We start from the raw sequence: 23,014 nt of genomic DNA on the forward strand, positions 1-23,014 counted from the left end.
ATTACAATTATAATTGTTACCGTGAATGACCGAAATCAAAAGAACGTCTACTTTCACCGGTGAATGTCAACAATCACTTATTTGCTTTGGTGAATGTCCGAAATATTTGTTACATCTTATTTGATATTAATTTACTCGTTGATATTATTATATTTAATTAAATCTTATTTTACTTGAAAAATTACAATTATAATAGTTACCGTGAATGACCGAAATCAAAAGAACGTCTACTTTCACCGGTGAATGTCAACAATCACTTATTTGCTTTGGTGAATGTCCGAAATATTTGTTATATCTTATTTGATATTAATTTACTCGTTGATATTATTATATTTAATTAAATCTTATTTTACTTGAAAAATTACAATTATAATTGTTACCGTGAATGACCGAAATCAAAAGAACGTCTACTTTCACCGGTGAATGTCAACAATCACTTATTTGCTTTGGTGAATGTCCGAAATATTTGTTACATCTTATTTGATATTAATTTACTCGTTGATATTATTATATTTAATTAAATCTTATTTTACTTGAAAAATTACAATTATAATTGTTACCGTGAATGACCGAAATCAAAAGAACGTCTACTTTCACCGGTGAATGTCAACAATCACTTATTTGCTTTGGTGAATGTACGAAATATTTGTAATATCAAATTATTATATTTGTACGAAATATTGTAATATCAAATTAATATCTTATTTGATATTAATTTATTCTTTGATATTATTATATTTAATTAAATCTTATTTTACTTGAAAAATTACAATTATAATAGTTACCGTGAATGACCGAAATCAAAAGAACGTCTACTTTCACCGGTGAATGTCAACAATCACTTATTTGCTTTGGTGAATGTCCGAAATATTTGTTATATCTTATTTGATATTAATTTACTCGTTGATATTATTATATTTAATTAAATCTTATTTTACTTGAAAAATTACAATTATAACTGTTACCGTGAATGACCGAAATCAAAAGAACGTCTACTTTCACCGGTGAATGTCAACAATCACTTATTTGCTTTGGTGAATGTCCGAAATATTTGTTACATCTTATTTGATATTAATTTACTCGTTGATATTATTATATTTAATTAAATCTTATTTTACTTGAAAAATTACAATTATAATTGTTACCGTGAATGACCGAAATCAAAAGAACGTCTACTTTCACCGGTGAATGTCAACAATCACTTATTTGCTTTGGTGAATGTACGAAATAGTTGTAATATCAAATTATTATATTTGTACGAAATATTGTAATATCAAATTAATATCTTATTTGATATTAATTTATTCTTTGATATTATTATATTTAATTAAATCTTATTTTACTTGAAAAATTACAATTATAATAGTTACCGTGAATGACCGAAATCAAAAGAACGTCTACTTTCACCGGTGAATGTCAACAATCACTTATTTGCTTTGGTGAATGTCCGAAATATTTGTTATATCTTATTTGATATTAATTTACTCGTTGATATTATTATATTTAATTAAATCTTATTTTACTTGAAAAATTACAATTATAACTGTTACCGTGAATGACCGAAATCAAAAGAACGTCTACTTTCACCGGTGAATGTCAACAATCACTTATTTGCTTTGGTGAATGTCCGAAATATTTGTTACATCTTATTTGATATTAATTTACTCGTTGATATTATTATATTTAATTAAATCTTATTTTACTTGAAAAATTACAATTATAATTGTTACCGTGAATGACCGAAATCAAAAGAACGTCTACTTTCACCGGTGAATGTCAACAATCACTTATTTGCTTTGGTGAATGTCCGAAATATTTGTTATATCTTATTTGATATTAATTTATTCGTTGATATTATTATATTTAATTAAATCTTATTTTACTTGAAAAATTACAATTATAATAGTTACCGTGAATGACCGAAATCAAAAGAACGTCTACTTTCACCGGTGAATGTCAACAATCACTTATTTGCTTTGGTGAATGTCCGAAATATTTGTTATATCTTATTTGATATTAATTTACTCGTTGATATTATTATATTTAATTAAATCTTATTTTACTTGAAAAATTACAATTATAACTGTTACCGTGAATGACCGAAATCAAAAGAACGTCTACTTTCACCGGTGAATGTCAACAATCACTTATTTGCTTTGGTGAATGTCCGAAATATTTGTTATATCTTATTTGATATTAATTTACTCGTTGATATTATTATATTTAATTAAATCTTATTTTACTTGAAAAATTACAATTATAACTGTTACCGTGAATGACCGAAATCAAAAGAACGTCTACTTTCACCGGTGAATGTCAACAATCACTTATTTGCTTTGGTGAATGTCCGAAATATTTGTTACATCTTATTTGATATTAATTTACTCGTTGATATTATTATATTTAATTAAATCTTATTTTACTTGAAAAATTACAATTATAATTGTTACCGTGAATGACCGAAATCAAAAGAACGTCTACTTTCACCGGTGAATGTCAACAATCACTTATTTGCTTTGGTGAATGTACGAAATATTTGTAATATCAAATTATTATATTTGTACGAAATATTGTAATATCAAATTAATATCTTATTTGATATTAATTTATTCTTTGATATTATTATATTTAATTAAATCTTATTTTACTTGAAAAATTACAATTATAATAGTTACCGTGAATGACCGAAATCAAAAGAACGTCTACTTTCACCGGTGAATGTCAACAATCACTTATTTGCTTTGGTGAATGTCCGAAATATTTGTTATATCTTATTTGATATTAATTTACTCGTTGATATTATTATATTTAATTAAATCTTATTTTACTTGAAAAATTACAATTATAACTGTTACCGTGAATGACCGAAATCAAAAGAACGTCTACTTTCACCGGTGAATGTCAACAATCACTTATTTGCTTTGGTGAATGTCCGAAATATTTGTTACATCTTATTTGATATTAATTTACTCGTTGATATTATTATATTTAATTAAATCTTATTTTACTTGAAAAATTACAATTATAATTGTTACCGTGAATGACCGAAATCAAAAGAACGTCTACTTTCACCGGTGAATGTCAACAATCACTTATTTGCTTTGGTGAATGTCCGAAATATTTGTTACATCTTATTTGATATTAATTTACTCGTTGATATTATTATATTTAATTAAATCTTATTTTACTTGAAAAATTACAATTATAATTGTTACCGTGAATGACCGAAATCAAAAGAACGTCTACTTTCACCGGTGAATGTCAACAATCACTTATTTGCTTTGGTGAATGTCCGAAATATTTGTTACATCTTATTTGATATTAATTTACTCGTTGATATTATTATATTTAATTAAATCTTATTTTACTTGAAAAATTACAATTATAATAGTTACCGTGAATGACCGAAATCAAAAGAACGTCTACTTTCACCGGTGAATGTCAACAATCACTTATTTGCTTTGGTGAATGTCCGAAATATTTGTTATATCTTATTTGATATTAATTTACTCGTTGATATTATTATATTTAATTAAATCTTATTTTACTTGAAAAATTACAATTATAATTGTTACCGTGAATGACCGAAATCAAAAGAACGTCTACTTTCACCGGTGAATGTCAACAATCACTTATTTGCTTTGGTGAATGTCCGAAATATTTGTTACATCTTATTTGATATTAATTTACTCGTTGATATTATTATATTTAATTAAATCTTATTTTACTTGAAAAATTACAATTATAATTGTTACCGTGAATGACCGAAATCAAAAGAACGTCTACTTTCACCGGTGAATGTCAACAATCACTTATTTGCTTTGGTGAATGTACGAAATATTTGTAATATCAAATTATTATATTTGTACGAAATATTGTAATATCAAATTAATATCTTATTTGATATTAATTTATTCTTTGATATTATTATATTTAATTAAATCTTATTTTACTTGAAAAATTACAATTATAATAGTTACCGTGAATGACCGAAATCAAAAGAACGTCTACTTTCACCGGTGAATGTCAACAATCACTTATTTGCTTTGGTGAATGTCCGAAATATTTGTTATATCTTATTTGATATTAATTTACTCGTTGATATTATTATATTTAATTAAATCTTATTTTACTTGAAAAATTACAATTATAACTGTTACCGTGAATGACCGAAATCAAAAGAACGTCTACTTTCACCGGTGAATGTCAACAATCACTTATTTGCTTTGGTGAATGTCCGAAATATTTGTTACATCTTATTTGATATTAATTTACTCGTTGATATTATTATATTTAATTAAATCTTATTTTACTTGAAAAATTACAATTATAATTGTTACCGTGAATGACCGAAATCAAAAGAACGTCTACTTTCACCGGTGAATGTCAACAATCACTTATTTGCTTTGGTGAATGTCCGAAATATTTGTTACATCTTATTTGATATTAATTTACTCGTTGATATTATTATATTTAATTAAATCTTATTTTACTTGAAAAATTACAATTATAATTGTTACCGTGAATGACCGAAATCAAAAGAACGTCTACTTTCACCGGTGAATGTCAACAATCACTTATTTGCTTTGGTGAATGTCCGAAATATTTGTTACATCTTATTTGATATTAATTTACTCGTTGATATTATTATATTTAATTAAATCTTATTTTACTTGAAAAATTACAATTATAATTGTTACCGTGAATGACCGAAATCAAAAGAACGTCTACTTTCACCGGTGAATGTCAACAATCACTTATTTGCTTTGGTGAATGTCCGAAATATTTGTTATATCTTATTTGATATTAATTTACTCGTTGATATTATTATATTTAATTAAATCTTATTTTACTTGAAAAATTACAATTATAACTGTTACCGTGAATGACCGAAATCAAAAGAACGTCTACTTTCACCGGTGAATGTCAACAATCACTTATTTGCTTTGGTGAATGTCCGAAATATTTGTTACATCTTATTTGATATTAATTTACTCGTTGATATTATTATATTTAATTAAATCTTATTTTACTTGAAAAATTACAATTATAATTGTTACCGTGAATGACCGAAATCAAAAGAACGTCTACTTTCACCGGTGAATGTCAACAATCACTTATTTGCTTTGGTGAATGTCCGAAATATTTGTTACATCTTATTTGATATTAATTTACTCGTTGATATTATTATATTTAATTAAATCTTATTTTACTTGAAAAATTACAATTATAATTGTTACCGTGAATGACCGAAATCAAAAGAACGTCTACTTTCACCGGTGAATGTCAACAATCACTTATTTGCTTTGGTGAATGTCCGAAATATTTGTTATATCTTATTTGATATTAATTTTTTCGTTGATATTATTATATTTATTCGATATTTTAATATCTGCTGAGGATAGATTAGGAGAAACATCAGTGTTCGGAGTACCGGTTAAATGCATACTGGGCACTTGACCTTAAATAAACGTTGATGTAGGGCATACAGAGCAGTGGGTCTTAACTAGACTTATATATTAACTAGACTAGTATATATTTCGGACATTTACCAAAGCGACTATGTGTTTACTTTGGCGAATGTCCGATAATTTGTTACAAAAATGGACCACCCTGAATAACTTTTGATCCTAATGATCAGATATTCACGTTCTAGGACTTAATCTTAATGGTTTGAGGGGGTGACCCACAAATATGCTAATTAATTAATGCAGACGATATTTTACGTTACATCAGACACAAAAACGTATTTTATAGTTCCTGTGAAATCGAATTTTAAAAAAGTAAGATATTTAAAATTCATTTCTCAGAAACAATTCGACCGATTTTTCCAAACCTCAGACGTAGATCTTATAAACGCTCGGCCACAGAGGCATTCTCATAGCGAACGTTGACGGGTCTGCAAAGGATTTGCACCAACCGGATTTGGAAAATTTTTCGCGTTTGAACACTATTTAACTAACGATGAAAGTAGTTGCCAGGAATCGCTACAAACTACTGATTTTTCGGCCCTGCACTACAAACTACGGAAAAAAGTAGCGACTATAGTAGTTTGGCTACCTGTAGCGCCCTACCAACGACCACCGGTGGAGCATAGGCTACATTCACAGAGACTGCCCTTCTCAAAAACCCGATCTCACATAACAATGAATAATGACGCGGTCATTCGTTTCAGCTTCGGAAGTTTATTCCTCTCAAAAACAGATGGAAAGTCCAGTTCATTGATACAAAAGGTGGACGAACATTATTTTAATGTCCGTATCACAAACCTTTGGCCAGATGGTGTAGAATATATATATATTTTTTTTTTGTCTAAAAATATCCTGAGTTTTTTATTTTACTGCCAACACGTATTATTGTTGGTACGAATGTTAAAATTTAAAACTAAAGATATATTCAAAATGGGAACTTTATACTAGTGCTCTTAGACATGTTTTACAGGGCTCAAAATTATCCTTAAATTCCTTAAAAAAAGAAAGTGTCCTTAAATGTCATTACTTATTAAACATTTCAATAAATGTCCTGAAAATTTTCTGATTCTCCCAAATTTTTGTTGAAGTTAGCAGGAGAAAAAAAATGAAATTTATCTAAAAAAGAATTGAACAAATCTCACATCAAAAAATTATGGTATATGCCATGAAACAAAGTAAATGACGACTATGTCTTCATAGCGCATGTTCATAGGTCATGAGGTAGTATCGTCAAAAACAACTCTCTAAATAAGGTCCTCACACAAATATTTTGAAGACATTTTAATCTACTTATTTGTTTTGTTAAATTGTTTGTTTTGATGTTTTTTCGTGTTTCCTTATTTGACCTTTTACGCATTTGGGGCAGATAATTGCTAGGTCACTGGTTTTAATGGTCTTTCCTAAATATTTTTATCAACACAAAGTCTATGGAAACAATTCAGTGCCTCTCAAAAAAGGTCGTAAATAGAGGTGGTCGCTACATAGAAGTGGTCCTTTCAGAAGGTTTCACTGTAATTCGTATTGATCACTTTACCTTAAAATTATTCAGATCAAAATATTAGTTAAAATTGTAAGAAATTTTTTAAAAAATCACTTACCTGTAATTTTACTTTCGTATCGTCTACATTAACAACTTTATTCTGAAAAGAAAAAAAGTACGTTAATTATAAATATACTGAAATGGATTCAATATTTTTGAATAACAAAAGAAAAGTTATAATACAGCGTACAGGTTTCAAAATGAAGACATAAATAAAGAGTAAAGAAATATCAGTTCGTAAAATGTATTGTAGATTACAATCGTCAACACACTAGAAAAATTACAAGGTTCCTATGGAGAAAAGCAAGGTTCTCCAAATCCCAAGAGGTATGATTTTTGTCTGTAATATGGTGAACACCCCTTCAGGGAAAGATGAACCATAGGATAGTGGTCTTAGTCCTATGTTGAACGTTTTAAGTATACAGTTTGCCCTGAAAATGCAAGTTACGGTTTAACGTTCCAAGGATGCAGTTTACCCAGAAAAAATACGTTACGGTTTGGCGTTTTAAGGATACAGTTTGCCCTGAAATGCAAGTTACGCTTTAGCGTTCCAAGGATGCAGTTTGCCTTGAAAATGCAAGTTACGGTTTAACGTTTCAAGGATACAGTTCACCCAGAAAAAACACGTTACGATTTGGCGTTTTAAGGATACAGTTTGCCCTGAAAATGTTCTTTACGGTTTAACGTTTCAAGGATACAGTTTGCCCTGAAAATGTACTTTACGGTTTAACGTTTCAAGGATACAGTTTGCCCTGAAAATGTACTTTACGGTTTAACGTTTCAAGGATACAGTTTGCCCTGAAAATGTACTTTACGGTTTAACGTTTCAGGGATACAGTTTGCCCTGAAAATGTACTTTACGGTTTAACGTTTCAAGGATACAGTTTGCCCTGAAAATGTACTTTACGGTTTAACGTTTCAAGGATACAGTTTGCCCTGAAAATGTTGTTTACGGTTTAACGTTCCAAGGATACAGTTTGCCCTGAAAATGTACTTTACGGTTTAACGTTTCAGGGATACAGTTTGCCCTGAAAATGTACTTTACGGTTTAACGTTTCAAGGATACAGTTTGCCCTGAAAATGTTGTTTACGGTTTAACGTTCCAAGGATACAGTTTGCCCTGAAAATGTACTTTACGGTTTAACGTTTCAAGGATACAGTTTGCCCTGAAAATGTTGTTTACGGTTTAACGTTCCAAGGATACAGTTTGCCCTGAAAATGTACTTTACGGTTTAACGTTTCAGGGATACAGTTTGCCCTGAAAATGTACTTTACGGTTTAACGTTTCAGGGATACAGTTTGCCCTGAAAATGTTGTTTACGGTTTAACGTTCCAAGGATACAGTTTGCCCTGAAAATGTACTTTACGGTTTAACGTTTCAAGGATACAGTTTGCCCTGAAAATGTTGTTTACGGTTTAACGTTCCAAGGATACAGTTTGCCCCGAAAATGCCAGTTAAACTTATAAGGTCAACAATTTTCAGAAAATATTTGTTTGGAGTATTGGAAAAATAGCCCTCAAACCTATGAACTTCTCTGTGACGCTCTGAGGGAGACTATTGGGACCATATTTTCCACATTCAGACAACCCTTCGAATTACGAGGGTCAAAAATCAAAATCAATCAAAAAAGAAAAGAAAAATAGTCATGTTTACTCAGAAAAAGTACGTTATTGTGTCTGATTTTGTATTTTAAAATATCATCTTCACTAACTAATTTTATTTCATGACTGTCGTTGAACAGCCGACCCACTGTTTTGGGTCCACGACCGCTAATGTTCAACTCCGTAGGCTTGTAATTTTGAACCCAATCCAGAAGACAAGGGAACTCCTGGATGAAATAACCGTCGTTGAAAAAATTGGGTTGAACAGTCAACCAAATTTTATGAGTTCATGACTATTCAAAATTACTACCCACTCTGTAGGCTTGTAATTTTGAACCCAATCCAGAAGACAAGGGAGCTCCTGGATGAAATAACCGTCGTTGAAAAAATTGGGTTGAACAGTCAGCCCAATTTTATGAGTTCATGACCACTAATGTTCAACTCCGTAGGCTTGTAATTTTGAACCCAATCCAGAAGACAAGGGAGCTCCTGGATCGAGTATTGGGAGAAATTTGTCGTCATACTTTTAAAAACAATGAGGACTTTTTTTATGGAGCTAACCCGTATTTGCGTTACATAGAGAGGAAAACCACGAGAACCTCCCACGGTTAGCCTGACGGCAAGGGGACACTAACCCATGATCCGTCTACCACTGAGGATGTTTCACGTCAGCACTGTGGTCGGTGCAAGCGTGATGCGGAATTCATATCGACTGGTATTCGAACCCGGTTCGCCTCATTGAAGGCGAACGCTCTATCCCCTGAGCCATCGCGGCTCTGGATCAAATATTAGGAGCAATCTGAAGGACTTTTTGATGGAATTAACCCGCATTTTCTTTACATGGAGAGGAAAACCTCTCGCGGTTAGCCCTAAGACATGGGGATTCTAACCCATGATCCATCTACCACTGAGGATATTTTACGTCAGCAATGTGATCGGTTCAAGCCGGATGCGGAATTCGTATCGACCAGCCATCGCTGGGATTAGAGCCCGGTTCGCCTCATTGGAAGGCGAACGCTCTATCTCCTGAGCCACCAAATTTGAGGTTACCCCTTCGAATAATTAAAATCCGATCATTAGATCAAAAGTTAGTCGAGGGGATTCGCTTTTTAGTCTTGACACTGTACATCTGGTAGTCTAATATATATATGCATATTTGTGTCTCATTAAAATCGAAATGGGAGCAAATTTTGCATATATTTATGCTGATGCTTTAAAAATAAAAATTGAAAAAAAGGGAGAAAAAGAAAAGTATTTTTTTCTCCTTAAAAGTTTCAATAACAAAATATAAAATCTTTAGAAGCATTAAATCAAGGGACATTAAACCTTCCAAGTCAAAACAAATTTTAATTACATTAGCACCAACTTTTTTTTCCCCAGTTAAGTTCAAAATTAATTTCACTGAAGATTCCATTAAGTTTCGTTGTACATAGGCTATGTAGAGCTATATTTAACCACAAATATTTTTTTTTTACGTTTGGTTAAGCAAATCTTTTTACTAGTAATTTTATGCTAATAATGACTATAAAAACAGTGACTAAGGCATTTCTAATTTTTATAACTTAATCTTTTCAGAAAAAGACAAAAAATATAATTTAATTATTTCGTTAGCAAAAGATAAAACAATGTCCATAAAAAAACACGAAAAAAAAAAAACGAAATTTATTTTTTAAATACTCAAATGAACATTACGTACGTTAAATCACCTCGTCCACATTGTTTTTAGAAGACGCAAGTGGCATCACTGCTTTTTTAGGAACAGATTTTCGAAGGACTTCTTTTAGTGTTTTTCACACTCTTCAAATCACCCAGACTAATAGGCTAATTAAATTGATGTTTAATAGATGATGCAAATGCAGTGACGCAGATACATTAAAAGTGATTTTTTTTCAGTATTTTTTTCTACTTTATCGATTGTTAAGAGATAGTTAAAAAATGAAAAAATTCTTCTTAAGAAAATATTAACAATGAAACAACGTTAACTGTTTTTTGCAATCGTTTTCAGCTTGAAAATAAAAACTTTTCGGATTCTAAGTTTGAACTAAAATAAGTAGGTTTTCGTATGTTGGTGTTTAAATACAATAGAAAACATCGCATAATTATACAATATTTTTTCAATTATCGATTGTTAAGAGATAGTTAAAAATGAAAAAATTCTTCTTAAGAAAATATTAACAATGAAACAACGTTAACTGTTTTTTGCAATCGTTTCCGGCTTGAAAATAAAAACTTTTAGGATTCTAAGTTTGAACTGAAATATGTAGGTTTTCTTATGTTAGCGTTTAAATACAATAGAAAACATCGCTTAATTATGCAATATTTTTTCAATTATCGATCGTTAAGAGATAGTTAAAAATGAAAAAATTCTTCTTAAGAAAATATTAACAATGAAACAACGTTAACTGTTTTTTGCAATCGTTTCCGGCTTGAAAATAAAAACTTTTAGGATTCTAAGTTTGAACTGAAATATGTAGGTTTTCTTATGTTAGCGTTTAAATACAATAGAAAACATCGCTTAATTATGCAATATTTTTTCAATTATCGATCGTTAAGAGATAGTTAAAAATGAAAAAATTCTTCTTAAGAAAATATTAACAATGAAACAACGTTAACTGTTTTTTGCAATCGTTTCCGGCTTGAAAATAAAAACTTTTAGGATTCTAAGTTTGAACTGAAATATGTAGGTTTTCTTATGTTAGCGTTTAAATACAATAGAAAACATCGCTTAATTATGCAATATTTTTTCAATTATCGATTGTTAAGAGATAGTTAAAAATCAAAAAACTCTTTTTAAAGAAATATTAACAATGGAACAACATTAGCTATTTTTACCCATTGACAAAATGGGTCTTGTTTTGGGTTTTATGGCGTGCGCACTTTATTTGGACGTCATCATACTTTTCAACTGTGTTCAAGAGTAATAGAAAATAGTGCGCAAGCGTCGTCATTGCAGGCGTTGCTATGGCGACCGCTGCTGTATGATAATTTTTTAGAATTCTTTTTTTCTTCCTATTTTCACCAGCAGTCATTCTTAATGTATTTACATAATAATAATTTAAAGTTTTTCATATTCTTTTTATTATTAACTTATAATTACTGTCTTGACGGTAATTTTAATATAAATATGAATGCTGACGAAGTATTTTGTGATGTCCTGAAATACGTATATAGCCAGGATTTGAAAACTAATTCGACGACAAACATTAATTGAGACAGTTTTTGCAATCCATGATTTGAAATGTTGCGGCGTTTACCGGAGTCAAACCACAAAAAAAAAAACCATTTGACCAATGAGTAACAAGTGATCGTAATACAGCGATCACAATTTTTTATGTTTGTTTTTTGAAACTGTTTTCAGTTTGGAAATAAAAGCTTTCAACATTCGAAGTTTGATCCAAAATATGTATGTTTTCTAATGTTTGTGTTTAAATACAATCGAAATCATCGCATAACGAAACAAAAATCAGTTTCAGTACTATGAATAAATACAGAATGAAGAAATTCAGAATAAATACTGACCAAAATACAGAATGAAGCCAAAACATTGTTTTTTGAAGATGTAAGTGGCTTTATAAATATTTTTTAGGAACAAAGTTTTGAATGACATTCCTTTTAGTCCCCCAATATGAAGTTGTTGGTGTGACATGACCGTGAATGACCGAAATCAAGAAAATGTCGACATTCACGGGTGAATGTCAACAATCACATAGTCGCTTTGGTGAATGTCCGAAATATTTGTTATATCCGATATTAATTTATTCGTTGATAACATTACATTCGATATCTTAATATCTGCTGAGGATAGATTAGAGCATGGGTTTGCCAAACTTTTTTGATCATCGACCCCTGTATAATTTTTCGAAATCTCCATCGACCCCCATAAAAGTAATTTTCTGTTAATTCAAATAAAACTATTAGATATTGTGTTTGTACATTTATTTTAGATTTTTAACATTTATTGAAGTAATAGTACATTGTGTAACAATAGTTTTATGAAAAATATATTAATGTTTAAATTTAAATACCTTAATATTTATTAAATAATAAGTAATTATTTGAGCCCGGATTTTGATGACCCAAAAAATCTCAATTAATGCCCTTAAAAAGTGCAAAAAATGCCCTTAAAAAGTGCGAAAAATGCCCTTAAGAATGCGAAAATTGCGCTAAAAATACCTTATGACATGACTTAAATAAAGTAAAAATATTGAACTAAAGCAATGTTTTACTCTTTAAAATTATTATGAGTCATTTCAAAAAATATAAAGCAATGCAATACTTGTTCTACGTTCATTAAAGTTTGAAAAATATGTTTATATCCTAAAATAACAAATAAAAGGAAAATATATTGACTCCAAAACATTTTCATTTTGTATAAAAACTTTAATGAATATAACAACTTCCATCTCATAATATTACTAAACATCAGAATTACGTTGGATTATGAATTTTTTTTTTGATATTTCGAAATGTAAACGAGCGCTTCTTGTCTGAAAGTAAATTTTTATACCTGGAGAAGCTTCTTTCAACGTCTACTGATGTTATTGGTGCCTACTTGAAAAAGACGGTCTCACTTACTGACAATTATTCTTCAATTTGAAAAGATGTTGCTTCACCTGTTAATATCCTAGAGATTTTCTTCATTGTTTGGAAGCCAGTGTAATAATAAAAAATTATAACAAAATAATAAAAATTGGAAAAATTAACAAAAAATTTAAAAAAAGCTTTAAAATGCAAAATACGCCGAAAATTTTAAAGAAAAATGCCCTATAAATCTAAAAAAATGCTCTAAAGGACAAAGAATGTCCAAAAATGCAAAAAATGCAAAAAAATGCAAAAGACATCAAAATCCGGGCCTTAGTAATTATAAATGAGTAGAAATAATAAGTAAAGTAACTACAAATTTATTGCTTCTTAATAAGATGGGTGGGTCTGGAGTTATTTTTTTTTTTTTTTTTTTTGTTGCAAGGTTTGCTATATTGAGTTCAAAATTGGTCAATTTTAGTCTTAAATCCCCTCGAAACTCCACATTTAATTTATTTCTGTTCTTAGTTAAGATTGAATTTACGTGACTGAAACCGGCTTCAACCATATAGGAACTTAGAAATGCTCGCATAAATGACTGAGCTATTTCGTAAAGTCTTACATATTTATGCTTTATATTTATATTTGTCCAAAATTTGCTTATTGTAAAATTTTTAAAAAGCATCTTTGCTTCAAGATCCGATAATAGTTCAGCAAACTCATCTTGCAGTTTGATGTCCACGTTTTCAATTTGAGCAGAAAATGGCACAATAATCCAATCAGGGATGGCAATGTTTTCCTTATTAACAAAGCGCAGTTTAAAATCGTGTCTCAATTTTTGAAGATGACCTGTATATATTTCCAAGTCTTCTTCTGTTATTTCCAATTGTCTCAGATTTGAAAAATACTTATCCTTACGTAGCAATGAAGATTTAAATCAATTTAATTTTACTTGGAAGCCTAACAGTGTTGTTCGAGCTTCGATAATTGTTACATCTTTTTCCTTGCAACTTTGTATGGACATCATTAAAGTCCGCTAAATAAAAAATATGGTTCTTATTGTTTTGGGAGTTTATCACTGAGAGCAATAATAATGACACTGCAAATATTCAACACTGTAAGGTCGCTGAAACTGCGTATGATATTTGCGTTTGTTGTTGTTGTTGTTCATTTACGTCACACTAGAGCTGCACAATGGGCTATTGGCGACGGTCTGAAAACATCCCGGAGGATGATCCGAAGACATGCCATCACAATTTTGATCGTCTGCAGAAGGGATGGCACCCCCGCTTCGGTAGCCCGACGACCTGCGCGCGAAGTCGAGCACTTTACGGTAGCACAGTCTAACAAGGACCCATACCGCACATCCTCGGTCCCTACGCAGACTGATCCAAGTGGTCACCCACCCGCACACTGACCACAGCCAGCGATGCTTGACTTCGGTGATCTGCTGGGAACCGTGTCTTAACGATCACTCCACTGCGGGACTATTTGCGTTTGTAACGTCAATGCTCGTCACGTTTAGACAAGCGCACATATGCATATGACTTATAAACCAGAAGTGCAGAGTTCGTGCCACTGCGAGGCTGGTACGTAAATACTTGTTTCCCCCGAATAAATATAAGTTTATTAATTTATATTCTATGAGGAAACTGATATTAAGTCAATTATAAAAAATTCACAAATTTTACATACTCAATTAGGTATGTGTGATTTCCGTATTAAGAATTGTTTTTTCATCGACCCCAAATCAACCCTTCAGATTCGAATCCACCCCCATACGACCCCCTGGCTCAGATCGACCCCCGCTATAGTTAAATAGACCCCTGGGGGTCTATATAGACCACTTTGGCGACCTCTGGATTAGATTTGAAACATCAGTGCTCGAAGTGCCGCTTAAATGCATACCAGGCAGTGGCACTGAGCCTTAAAAAACATTGATGTACAGCATACCGGGCAGTGTCACATAACTACACCTAGTTTAAATTTCAAACATTTACCAAAGCGATTATGTGAATGTCAATATTCGCGCTGGAAGTGAACAACCACCAATTTCGGTCATTCAGAGTAACATATATACAATTTAGAGAAATAAAGGGAATGTCGACTTTCACCGGTGAATGTCAACAATCACTTATTTGCTTGGGTGAATGTCCGAAATATTCACTATATCCAAATTTGATATTAATTTATTCATTGATATTATTATATTTATTCGATATTTTAATGTCTGCTGAGGATAGATTAGAAGAAACATCAGTGCTCGGAGTACCGGTTAAATGCATATTGGGAAGAGGCACTTGATATTAAGAAAACATTGAATGTAGTGCATACCGGGCAGAGGCACTTAACTAGACCTAGTATATATTTCGGACATTTACCAAAGCGACTATGTGATTGTCAACATTGACCGGTGGAAGTCAGTAGACACCAATTTCGGTCATTCACCTATACAAATTAACTTGGCCATTAGTTTAAATATTTTACAGGATTGATTTAAATTTCAATGAATTCTGACGTTGATCACTTGCATATGCACTTTTATTTATTTTTTAAGAAAATTTCAACATGTTGCGAATGTGACATAAAATGAATTTGCGTTTTCATCTTTCAGTACAAAAAATCAGAATTCTATAAACTATAACGACTGTGTCTTTTCATGTTTGACATTAAGGTGGCAAGGGACTTTCAAAGAAGCAAACATTTGTCAAAAAATCGATACTTTACATTTTATATTTTTGAAATTTAGGCATTTAACTGAACATTTAAAAAAAAAAAATTCTGGAATAAGAGCAAAATTGATGAAGTTATGGCCATTTCAGTTTTGACCACGCCCCTTTTTTTAACCTTTTTTTGTCTGCAGGTAACTGTTAAAATTAGTTTAGTTTAAAATTAATTTAAAATTAGATGAATATTTTGTTAATTTTTTTAAAAAAATTTAAAGTATGTAATTATTAAACTAGTTCATTAGACAATATTTATAGGTATTTATATTAAAAACAAGAAATATTTGTTCAGATGTAAAATTTGCAATGAAAAAGTACTAAAAGTCATTTTTCTCAAAATGTCTTTTTTGAGAAATTTACAATTTTCAAACTGTTCCAGCGTAATGAATTTTCATTCTATTGACCTGAGAATTTAATGCTATATATTTATGAATATTATTAACATTTTGTTGGAAAAGTTTTTTGAATTAAGTGAATAGTATTTTTTTTTATACATGATATTTTATAGAGGTATCATGATTTTTTCCTAAAAATGTAGGTTTTTTACAGTTTTTTTAATGTTATTTGTTTCTATAATAAAAAATAAAAAAAGTACTTCCAACAATTTTTTCAATATTACCTAATATGTAATATTTTAAAAGAATTTTGTCATTTTGACAAAATTTCAGACGCGAGGAGTAATATAAAAAAACATAAAAAATTGAAAAATTTAAATTTTTTAATTTCTTAAATTTTGAAATATTTTTTTGAAATTTTGTATAAAAGTTGTTTTTAGCAATATAAATGTATCCTGAAAATTTCAAGCAAATCCCTTTATAATTTCAAAAAAAAAATTTGAAAGCCCTTTGTCGCCCTTACTTAATGTTTAATTAAGTATTCTATAAATAAATTAAATCACTATCAATTCTTTGTTTGTGAATGAACTGTAACGTATTTACACACATAAATATTTACAAATAAGATTTTTTTAATTAATATATTAATGAATGATACACGAATATATTAATAAATGATAATGAACGATATTAATGAATGATTTGCCGCTGTAATTGCTTTTTCTTCTTGCTGCTGTGATATTTTTTTTATTTTCTCTTCGTTTTTCGTTGACATACTGCACATCTAAGGGTTGTTTTTCTTTTTAATTTTTTTCTGTGTTTTTTCATCTTCTAGAAAAGAAATTAATGTATATATTAAATAAATTATAGCACTACAAGTCCAAAAACACATATTATTTAAAATTTCTAGTCTTAGAAAAAGTTGATTGTTAGGTTTCGTTTAATTTTAAACTCGGTATTTACATTTTATGCTAATTTTATAAGTATTTGAACAACAGTTTCAATGATTATTTTTCTTATTCCTTCTTTATTTAATTTTTGTAAAAATAGTCAAGAAATCTGCTTATAGTAATATATTTATTTAAAAAAAAAACGCTTTAAAATAACAAAATGTATATTTAAAAAAATTACTAAAGTTTATTATTTTTTTAATTTTAAGAAAATTTTCACCCTTTATTTTTCTAATTAACAAAAATATTTTCCTGAAGAAGCAACAACTTATCAACACGAACTGAATTAATAAGCAATTGTACGCAATGCCATATGCTGGAATGAGGATAATTTTGATTTATTAACTGGGGTTCACTCACCTGAATCAAAGGGTATACTGCCATGCAATTGAAAAATTAGCGTACGCCACAAAAAAATTTCATAATTTAGATTTTTTATTTATTCTGCATCTTTGCAAGGTCAGCTACATATTGCCAAAAAAAAAAAAAAATTCATTTTATTAATATTTTGAAATTCGATTTTAGCATTAGCAACCGAAGGAAAATAGTTGTCAAGTCAATTCTCCCGGAATCAATCCTGAAGTAATTAAATTGTTTTTTCAATTACACTGCAGTATAGTTACTGTACTCGTTTACATATTTTCCAGCATATAATTTTTTTTATAATTTTGCTTAAATTACGTTTTTGCATTTCAGTTTAAAATGATAGTGCAGTGTTACTTAAAATTACGTTTGTCACCCAAAAAAAAAAAAAAAAAAGAAAAAATCTGTCACTCCCGAAAAAGTAATGTGTCACCCCCCCCCCAAAAGTTTAATAAACTTTAATTAAAATATTTAAAACTTTTTTTTCTCGTTTCTGTGATTCAGAGCATTTTAACTATTTTTGAATATAAAGTATCAAAACTCAAAACTATTTTTTCGCTGAAGATATAAATGTAACTCTTAGGGGAGGGGGGATAATAATTAAGAGAAAAAATAAATATGCTTACCTTTTGAAACGAAGTTAGTGAACACTTTCCTGAGGTCAAAAAATCTCCATAACTTCTGCCAGATTATATATATTATAATATATATATATATATATATATATATATATATATACATATATATATATATATATATATATATAATATATATATATATATATACATATATATATATATACAATATATATAATATAACATATATAATATACTATTAACATATATATATATATACATATATATATATATACATATATTATATATATATATATATATATATATATATATATATATATATATATATATATATATATATATACATATATATATATATACATATATATATATATACATATATATATATATACTATATATATAATATACTATATATATATATACATATATATATATATAAATATATATATATATACTATATATATATATATATATATATATATATATATATACTATATATATATATATACATATATATATATATACATATATATATATACATATATATATATATACATATATATATATATATACTATATATATACTATATATATATATATATATATATATATATATATATACTATATATAATATACTATATATATATATACTATACTATATATATATATATACTATATATATATATATACATATATATATATATATACATATATATATATATACAATATATATATATATACATATATATATTATATATACTATAATATATATATACATATATATATATATATACATATATATATATATAATATATATATATTATATATATATTATATATATATATATATATATATATATATAATATATATATATATATTTATATATATATATATATATATATATATATATATATATATAAATATATATATATATACTATATAATATATATATATATATATATATATATATACTATATATATATATATATATATTATATATATACTATATATATATATATACTATATATATACTATATATATATATATATAACTATCTAATATATATATATATACTATATAATATACTACTATATATACTATATATATATATACTATATAATATATATATATATACTATATATATACTATATATATATATATATATATATATATATATATATATATATATATATATACTACTATATATATATATATATATATATATCACCGTGAATGTTCAAAATAAAGAGGATGTCGCCTTTCACCGGTGAATGTCAACAATCACATAGTCGCTATGGTGAATGTCTGAAATATTTGTTATTTCCGATTTGAAAATTTATTTTATTTTTTTAGTAACTGTTGGAGGATAGATAAAGAGAAGCATCAGTGTTCGTAGAACCGGCCTAAATGCATACTGATCAGTGGCACTTAACCTAAAAAGAGCTCTGATGTAGGGCATACCGGGCAATGGCACTTAACTAGATCTAGTTTATATTTCGGATATTCACCAAAGCGACTTTGTTTGTCAAGATTCACGGGTGGAAGTCAACAACCACCCATTTCTGCCACTCACAGTAACATATATAAATACATAAATTCTTATATAAAAAATTGAAAAATGACGTTTTGGTTTTACGTAAATGCACCGGTGACGTAAATGATGTGTAACAATAACGTACTCATTTATACACAATAAAAAGTGTAAGGTTATATCTACGTAAAATACACGAACTTATTTATGTATATTTTAACGTAAATTTTCCGTTGGTAAGATGTAAAATAAGAGGTAAAATATTTAAATAAAAAGAGGTAAAATATTTGCAAAATAAATTAATATGCTTACGAAAATGAATTAATTTTCCATTTTACCGTGTTTTTCGGAATAATTAAATGTTTTTGTTCCAAGTCAAATTTTACGATTGTTTACTAAAAATTTAAACGTGAAATATACGTATTTAGGACGTAAAAATGCTGGCTCTCTGCTACATGGGATGGCTCTTTTTAGCATGTCAAATTTCAACCCAGTAGATGATTTTCAACAGTATTTTTCTTAATAAGTATATTTCAACAGTATTTTTCTTAATTATTCTGGAAATAATAATCTAACGTTAATTTCTTTTTATTCCATTGTAATCCTTGCACGTTTTTCTTCCCATCTTAGCAGTTTACATAGTTCTTGAGAAGCTAAACAAAATGTAACGTTAAAGTGAACATCCAAACTGTTTTTACGATATTTTAATATATAGAGAATAGGGAGATTTCGCACTTTTATGTAAGTCTCCGTAAAACTGAAGTAACTGCGCATTCTCGCATTTATTTTAGATGCTACGTATCTTTACGTTATGTTGGCGTGATTTACACTACAAAGACAAAGCTACAAGTACGCTGTTTATAGCTGTTATATGTTTTCTGTTTTAGCCTACCTTCGAACTAAAAACATGGATATGGAATGCAAAGGTGAAGAAATGCAATGATGAAATTCAGAAATGAATCCCATGATCTTACAACAGCTTGATCGTTCAATAAAAAAATAATTTTATTGGTGTCCAATTAATTGGTGTAACATTATGGTTGTCTAATTGCGCTAATTCTGTAAGAAACTAGAGTTATTTTCGCTATTTCAAAATTACAAATTATATTTATTTTAACTATACAATTTAGTTAAAAAAAAGTAAAATAATCAATAGAAGCTCCACAATATTTTTTTAAAAATAATAATAGTAATTATAATAATAAACTGCATTCTTTATCGCTGAATTCATCAAAATATATGATCTATTAAATTTTTCTGCTCACAGAGCCACCGTTTTGTGTTGAGCAAGCACCTTGAATCGTTTGCCACAGCTTTAAAGAAATAGTAAATTATATTATAATCCATTGTAAATGTTCGTCTTGATTTTGTGGTCAAAGTTAAAATGATATTCCACTACGTTAGCGTTTTTAAAACTAAGGAGTTTTGCAAATTCTCTTATTTTCACTTACATAAGTTCGATACGTATTCATGAGCGCATGCGCATTTTAGCAGAACTAACGCATACTTACTGGAAGTGTGCATGCGCAATTACTTGAACTCTTAGACTTACATATATAAAAAAATTATCTTAAAGAAATATTATGAATAAAAAAACGCCTTAAATTAAGTCTATTGTTTATAGAACATCAGTCAAACTATAAATATCTGATATGATCTATATATATTTTATATGAAAACAAAAAGAAAAAAAAAGAATCGAAAAAGCTTCGAAGATAAGCCCTTTTCAAAATTTGCAATTCTAAAACTATCTTGCTTTGCATTCTTCTGTTACAAAAATTTAAACTGTTGGCATAAAAAATAATGACATTACAAATTCTTTTTTAATTAAAAAAAGATTTTAATCCTTCCATTCGCTGGGCTAAAAATGTACAAGCTTAATTCGATCATCGGGTTTTACGTATCGATAAATAACTAAATTTAACAAAGCTCCGAGGTAAAATTAATTTCCCCGAGACCCTTTTTAGAATATTTCCGCGATAAATTGAAGCCGACGCTTGTCTGCTCTCAGCCAAGTCAAACATGACAAGTTCTGCTTTGACTCAAGTTTGCTCAAGTTATTTAAAGTCAAGCGAAATGTCATTTGATTTATAATTTTAATCTATTTTGAAGTAATATTAAGTAGACTAATGCATTCTAGTAGAGAAACTTCTAGAAAAGACCCCTGCTTTCAAAATGCTGACAAAATTAATCCGCTTTTTGACTTAAGGATCAAAGGTAAAGAAAGACATCAATAAATAATGCTTACATAATAAATTAAAGGCAGTTTTTTTTTCCGTTTTTGTTGAAGGAGCACATGGAATTTTTTTTAATGAGAAATATTTTAAAACTAGTGGGCTGCGCCCCTTGCTCGCCAACCCCCGAAAATTGCTACGCAATCTTATATGGTTTGCTTCGCTCGCTACTAACTTAGGTACATTGCAAATGCACAAAACTCTAAGAATTCAAAACAATCATTCAAATCCATATAACAACTTTTCTTAAAAAAAATTACATCTTTTTAGTAAATACTAAGTCATTAAAATAAATTTGAATTCAAATAAATGATATGTAATTCGTTAAACCTATTAGGAATGTGCTTTAGTATAAAATCTTAAGATAAAATTTCTAAAATTGATATTTCTTTAAAAAGGTTAAAATTTTGGCTATAATTAAGTCTATAAAAAATTGAAATAAGTGAATTGCAATGGAAAAACCTGCACAAACAAATAAATTCTAGTTAAACAAATTAATTCGTGATATAAATCAAAAATTGTCAAATAAATTCGTAATATATAAATTCGTGAAAAAAAAGCGCTTTCGACAAAATACTAAAATAGAGATCTATCGACAAAGACTACTCACTTCTGCCTAGCTTATGCTCTCTCTGGTTATTTCAGTTTTCGTTTTTAAAAGCGCTATATGTTGAGCCATCTCAGCTAGATTTGGCATGTGACATTTTTAACTGCAATCATTGGTCGATTTTCTAGCTTTGCCATTCGGGGAGTTGTAATGAGGCTTTTTTTTGTCGCCGTGTAAGAGAAATATATATATATATATATAGATTAGGTTTGAACACAATGTTACAGATGACTAGTGTCAAGTTATAAATACCGATGAATCTCATTTTACTAGAAAAATTACTATTATAATTGTTACGGTGAATGACCGAAATCAATAGAATGTCGACTTTCACTGGTGAATGTCAGCAATCGCATAGTCACTTGGGTGAATGTCCGAAATATTTGTTATATCCGATTTGATATTAATTTACTCTGATATAATATTTATTCGATATTTTAATATCTGCTGAGGATAGCTTAAGAGAAACATCAGTGTTCGGAGTACCGGTTAAATGCGTACTGGGCAGTGGTACTTAACCCTTAAAAAACAATGATGTA

The 23,014-nt window shown here is 28.6% G+C and overlaps 1 protein-coding gene across 1 annotated transcript in view; it reads right to left on the minus strand.

The window, feature by feature from the left end:
• The window catches only part of LOC107442998 (ras-related protein Rab-37), a 158,855-nt gene that overhangs the window by 68,228 nt on the left and 67,613 nt on the right, over positions 1–23,014 (minus strand). Inside the window, exon 3 of the mRNA XM_043051742.3 lies at positions 7,070–7,111. Within this exon, the coding sequence (XP_042907676.1) occupies positions 7,070–7,111 (42 nt within the window). The remainder of the gene's footprint in view (positions 1–7,069; positions 7,112–23,014) is intronic.

Source organism: Parasteatoda tepidariorum, chromosome 5 (assembly GCF_982258835.1).
Source record: "Parasteatoda tepidariorum strain Cologne lab strain chromosome 5, Ptep-v5.0, whole genome shotgun sequence".
Taxonomy (NCBI): Eukaryota; Metazoa; Arthropoda; class Arachnida; order Araneae; family Theridiidae; genus Parasteatoda; species Parasteatoda tepidariorum.